Source organism: Panulirus ornatus, chromosome 46 (assembly GCF_036320965.1).
Source record: "Panulirus ornatus isolate Po-2019 chromosome 46, ASM3632096v1, whole genome shotgun sequence".
Classification (NCBI taxonomy): Eukaryota; Metazoa; Arthropoda; class Malacostraca; order Decapoda; family Palinuridae; genus Panulirus; species Panulirus ornatus.
In genome coordinates this window covers 41,075,965-41,081,964 of record NC_092269.1, presented here as the reverse complement: position 1 = coordinate 41,081,964, position 6,000 = coordinate 41,075,965, and the positions used below count along the sequence as shown (strand labels likewise).

The 6,000-nt window shown below is 43.3% G+C and overlaps 1 protein-coding gene across 1 annotated transcript; it reads right to left on the bottom strand.

Annotated features, from left to right (window-relative positions):
• Nucleotides 1–305: 305 nt before the first annotated feature.
• Nucleotides 306–4,256, bottom strand: LOC139763299 (uncharacterized). Its single transcript, XM_071689288.1, has 2 exons — nucleotides 4,113–4,256; nucleotides 306–1,812 (listed from the first exon to the last, which is right to left on the bottom strand). Exons 1-2 carry the CDS (start codon nucleotides 4,239–4,241, stop codon nucleotides 589–591), a joined length of 1,353 nt encoding a protein of 450 aa, XP_071545389.1. The 5' UTR covers nucleotides 4,242–4,256; the 3' UTR covers nucleotides 306–588.
• Between the last annotated feature and the right edge of the window lie 1,744 nt (nucleotides 4,257–6,000).

Genomic DNA, 6,000 nt, shown 5'->3' with positions numbered 1-6,000 from the left:
AATGAGGTGAGCTGCCCCTGCCTTTGTGTCTATAGATTCTTGTGAGGAGGAGTTTATATCTTTATGTTTTTACTAGAGATTCTTTGAAGTAAATTTTTTTTATTAAATGGCTGACAACAGACCAAGACCCTCACACAAGCACCCCTAGCCTCTTGAGTTGTCAAATTTACCATTAAGATTTTTGCACCCGTTCCATGTAGATATGATAATCCAATCTAAATTAGTCTACACTAGTGACTTCCTTTAGTGGAGTAATATACATCTTTGGTTGTTACTGGATCAGGTTAAGGTTTAAGAATACAAACTTTTGATTTGATTAGATTTACTTTGAAGGTGTTGGAACCTATACAAAAATGGAGAGAAAAAGTTTGATGGTCCTTGAGCTGCTTTATAGTACAGCTAGGTCAGTGTTTCTTATAGTAGCTGATATAGTATGGGTAGATACAGTAGAATTCATTTAGATTATTATCTAAGAAGGAACTACATACAAATGGTCAGCCACAACAATTTGATGTATGTCATTTAAGCGAGAATAAATCTTGTGTGCAGGCGACAGTAGAAGACTTATGGAACTGTCTTTCTGGGATTTCATTCTTCATCAGTAGCATTGGACACGCTGGCTGTACTTGCTGTCAGAGCTGCTGCCTTTGTGTCCCGGGCTAATACGTTATTGCTAAAGTCGGAAAAGCTTCCTGATCTAGATCCACCACCTGAACCTGAAGATCCAAATGCTGGAAAGGAGTTTGAAGAGGCTGAGTCTGCCCCAAGTCCAGAAGATCCTTGTCCAGAGCTTGATGAGTCTGATCCTGACCCTGTGTTGAATGAAGAATCCAGGGAGTCACTCCCGAATGGGGAATTATTGTTAGATCCAAAACCACTACTTCCAAATGAGCCACTATCTTCACCAAATGCACTGACTATCCCATCAAATGTGCTACTTCCCCCACTTGATGAGCTGCTTCCACTACCAAAGGAACTACTTCCACTACCAAAAGAACTGCTTCCACTCCCAAATGAGCTACTATCCCTGCCAAAGGAACTGCTTCCACTACCAAAGGAGCCAGTATCCCTGCCAAAGGAACTGCTTCCACTGCCAAATGAGTCATTATCCCCACCAAATGAACTGCTTCCCGCACCAAATGATCCACTAGAGGACCCTGACCCGAAGTCACCAGAAGCACTGCCAAACTGATTACCTTGGCCACCATTAGGGAAATTATTACCATTAAGTCCTGAACCTAATGATCCACTTCCAGAAGACTGACCCTGGAATGAAGTTCCAGTGTTTGAGTTTGGTGACCCATTACCACCTGAGCCGGGGAAACCTGATGGAAAACCTGAACCTGATGAGGACTGGTCATGAGTCCCAGCACCAAACCCAGGAGAACCTTGCTGTGTCTGGCCATCCCTAGGAGGGAATCGTCCACCTGCTAATGGTCTAGGTCCTTGGGGGTGGAAAGGGTAGGGACAGTTACAACCAGCATATGGAAAATTGGGATCATGGTATGGATGAGGGTAGTGGTTTGGATATTCTGGGTAGCCAGGAGGGAAATGACGAGTGGGTACTGGTGCTGTATCCACAACATCCGGCAGTTGGGCACCACTGCGGGTCCTACCCTGCCATCTTGGAGGGCCCCATGAACGAGGTGGAGGAGGAGGGTAGTAGTGTGGGTAGTATGGGTAGAACCTCTTGTCACGCTTTGCATCATCTTCCTCCACCTTTGCTGGAGCCTTGGCTTCTACTGCTGTGTCCTTCTCGGCTGTTGGGGCCGCAAGCGACACATGGGCCACCCAGTACAACACCAACAACACCTGCAGTAAACACAGTTTATAGAAACTTCAAATAATATTGTATCTTACACATAAGTTACACCTGTTGTGTGTAACCCTTTTCTATGATAACTGCTGAAATCTGATGTGGGAAACATTTTGAAATCACTGCACTTCAGGATATTGGAATACAGTTACAAGAAGAAAGAAATGAAGGGGTGTATGGGAGATATGTTATGGCAGGGAATGAATTGCGAAGTAGGAGAGTGGGGGAAACGTAACACTTCGAGGTGTTTTGGGCATGTGGAAAGGATGCAAGACTGGGAGTTCATAAAAAGAGTGTATGATAGTACAATTAAAGGGGTTAATGTGAGAGGAAGACCACCTTTGAATGGTGTATGATAGTACAGTTTGGTGTGAGAGGAAGACCATGTGTGACATAGGCATATAAGGTGGAAGAATATTGGAGGGAGAGAAATGGTGGAAGAATGCATGGAATGGTGTATGCAAGGGAGGCTTGTAAGGACAGGAATAAGAGGAGAATTTTGTAGTGGCCACCCCTTGATGGGAGCTCCCAGAGGGAATATTCATTAAAGAGAGGTAGAGTTTCAGGAATCATGACGTGATTGTTCTTTTGGGCCATTGGTCTAAAACAACCATTTTTCTTACTATACTCTGACTATGTTTTTACCAGCCACTGTTCAGCATGACTCCATCGGCCAGGTTCAGGTATTTTCAGTAGTTTCGTTCATCACCTGAGCACCGGAGTTCATTAATCGTAAAGAACACCATACTTTCGCCATTGAGCTAATTGAAACCATTAGCACCATACAGTGGCTGTTAATAATATTGTGAACATGTGCGCCATAAACACAACAAAAGATGTCCTCAATATGATAATTATCTAGCAGAAAATAAGCTTCAAGGTTCTTTGTGTGATAAGGACGTTGTAGTCAACATCGCCCTTGACCTGTTCCCAGAGTTCCATATTAGGAATATAGTTAGGGATATAAACTATGTTCTGGCAGATACCAGAATGGTTTTCAAGATATGGATGATGCTCTATTTAGCAAGCTATTTATATCTTACATAAAGCCTAAAGTAGAATATCCTCTCAAGTTTGGTCACCACACCTGAAGAAGCACAAAGAGATAATTGAGAATGGATGGCAACAAAAATGTTACCAGAGTTAAGAGACCCTAGTTGAAAGGAAAGGCTTGAGGCTTTGAATTTGCCCAGCTTAGAAGAGATCGACAACGTGGACAGTGAACAGTTCCTTGAGAGATGTATGGATAAAGAAACAAAAGGACAGAAAGCGAAACTGGCTAAGACAATTTATAAAGAGAATATGTTAAGAGTGATGAGTGACACAAAATAATGTAGGCCAAAGTTAACGTGAACCACATACATAGATTTAAGAGGTTGTATAATGGTAGAGAATGTTCAAGAGATGGGGGCTTACGATGTAAAACTCCATCCCCGTACAGTACCTACCGAATGGCAATATTAATTATATATCATCACTTGTGGCAGGGCTATCGTCTGTGTACAAACACTGTGACCCTCTTTCACGTGCGGTGTGATACACGTGGATTCACTCACTCCCTGTAAACATCCTATCTTGTTCACGATAAACATGTACCCAAGTTAACACTAGGTAATGTTAACATAGCATTAATCGTGTGTGCTCTTGACCATTCCAACATATCATACCAGTTGTTTCCATTATCATATACGTGTGGTAATAACTTTCTAATCGCCCAGTTACCCATAATGATGTTATTATCCATGTTGAGATAGCATGGCCCCTAGCTATGTTATTGCTGTCAGCTTCATATGGCAGAAGTATGACGAGTCTCCCTATCAACATATAATCAGGTATGTTAGCATACCATCCACATATGAGCATGTCACCCATGTTGACAGGAAGCATGAGCATCAACTGTATTAAACAGTTCAGTGTAGCTAACTTTAAGCCTTATGTAATAAGCGCAGATTCTCACACAGACAGACATAACGGTAACATAAAGGTACGCTGTCAGTTATAAGTGCTACCATATAAACAAGCATCCTAACGTGAGAGACATTTCCATTCAGGAAATCTGCATAAAACTTCAGAACACCGTTATGTTTTGTTTTGTCCGGTTACTTAAGTGTCTTTACCCTGTAGAAAACTACAGCTCTCCAGTTACTAACAACATTGCTCAGCTGACATGTACAACGACGTATTTCGACACCCGGACCCGTATATTCATATCCAGTGTTCTTTGCAATTTTTAGAGCAGTCAGTTTTCCCTGCAATACTAGACTAAACTTTCCCATCGATACTGGTAGGTACGTACCTTAGTCCTCATGGTGGCGGAGAGCAGCTTGCTCAGTGAGCAAGGTTCAGGCGGTATATATCGGGCCGTCCTGCTCGTCCACCAGTTTTGTGCAGGGTCGAGCCAGCAAAAAAACCCTCCCTCTCGCATAGCAGGATGTGTTGTGAGGGGGAAGCTTTAACGAGCCGTTGGTGTAGTACCGCAGACAGGGTTCTGCTGGTTCCGCACCTGGCTTGGCAAGGGTTTTAGCAGTAAATTTGTTTGATTTCCGTAAAGATGTATTTAGTTATGGTGCATGCAAATAGTACAGGAACTCTCTTAGTTCGATAAGACCTGCTATAAAAAGAAATCGGGATTTAGGCTATAGCTAATATCTTTCCGTATGTCTCTGAATCCATTGCAGTTGTTTATCATGTTTTCTTTAGGGAAATATATGTGATACAAGTAATCAAATACTTCTGTTCTTGATTGCGTCGAGCGCTTGGCCTTCAGGTGAGGGAGTAAGGCAAGGTTAGTAGGTTTCCTCGCCGCTCCTGCTTCCTGAGCGACATGACCAGCTGCTCCCCCCCCCCCCCCCTTCTTCCCCCCACACTTCCCACCCAAAGCTAAACACACACACCCCCCCCCCCTTCCCTCCGATATTGCCCATCACTGCTATCTTCGCCGTCCTCGTCCATTCCTTCTTTACATTGCCGTCTTCGTCAGTGCTTACACGCAGGGTGTTCGTCTGGGAATACTGCCCCCTCTGTCTTCATCATCGTCACAGTGTATCACAGTCTTCACTGTATCATTTCCATCATCGTCATGTTCGCCTCCCCCTGACCTTGTTCCCGACGGTACATTACCTCCTTACAACCCACGGTACACTTCTTCCCCACAACCTACGGCACACTGCCTCCTCACAATTCACGATACGCTTTGCCTCCCCCAGAAGCAACGGTACTCAGCTTCCCTACCTTCAGCTTCTACTCAAAACCGAACACCTTCAATGACCATTTCAGTAGTTTGTTTGTGTTGTCCAAGTGTGTCTTCCTTCTCTGAAGCACATCACCCTCTTCCCTTTCTTTAGGATGAACCCCATCCTCTCTACCCTTACTTTAGGTCATTTCTGAGAAGTTCTGGAGGAAGTGGTAGTTGATCAACATGCTGTATTCTCTTGCCTTCAGCTCGCCTTCTTCAGGTATTTCCTGTAGTGGTCACGTCAGGGCTGTGGTAGCAGTATCCTAGTAAGCTCTCCCATCATCAAGGTAATGAGGTGATCTGATATGGGTGTACACGATTACCAACACCCTCAACACTACTGGTGTCAGAAGCACCTATTTAAACACTAGATCTTGATGATTTTCTCATTGGAATGGCTAGGAGTAACTACTTTGACTGAGGGCAAGTACTTTATCTCACATCAGGATTATCAACACAGTTTCATGTACTAACACAAGTAGCTGGAACTAACCCCACAGACGCATGGATTACGTTGCATCAAGTCCAAGACTCGCTGTATTTTCGTCTCCGTTGTTAAAACTGTTTACAGGCATTTCTCGGTCATTTGTCCTTATCTGCTGTAAACACTCGTCTGTTTCATGATGGCTACAAACAACCTTGAAAGGACCTAATCGTCTGTTGATGTTTGCATGCTTTTGAATTCCTGGCTACCTTCATTGGGTCGTAGATATGACCATCGGAATGTCACCGTCTTTATTTGTTATATAGACAAAGTTCTTAACTATTTGAATACCAAATGAGTCGTACTCTTGAATAAAATGTCGTGACGTAAGATGTGAGTCAGGTGAAAGACTCGGTCGTCATCTATCTGTATGTTTATGTCCATATTTCGATGTCTCTCTCTATCTCCCTATGTTTATTGTTTTTCTTTTCTGTAGTATATAAAGTATCAAATGTAAACTCGTAT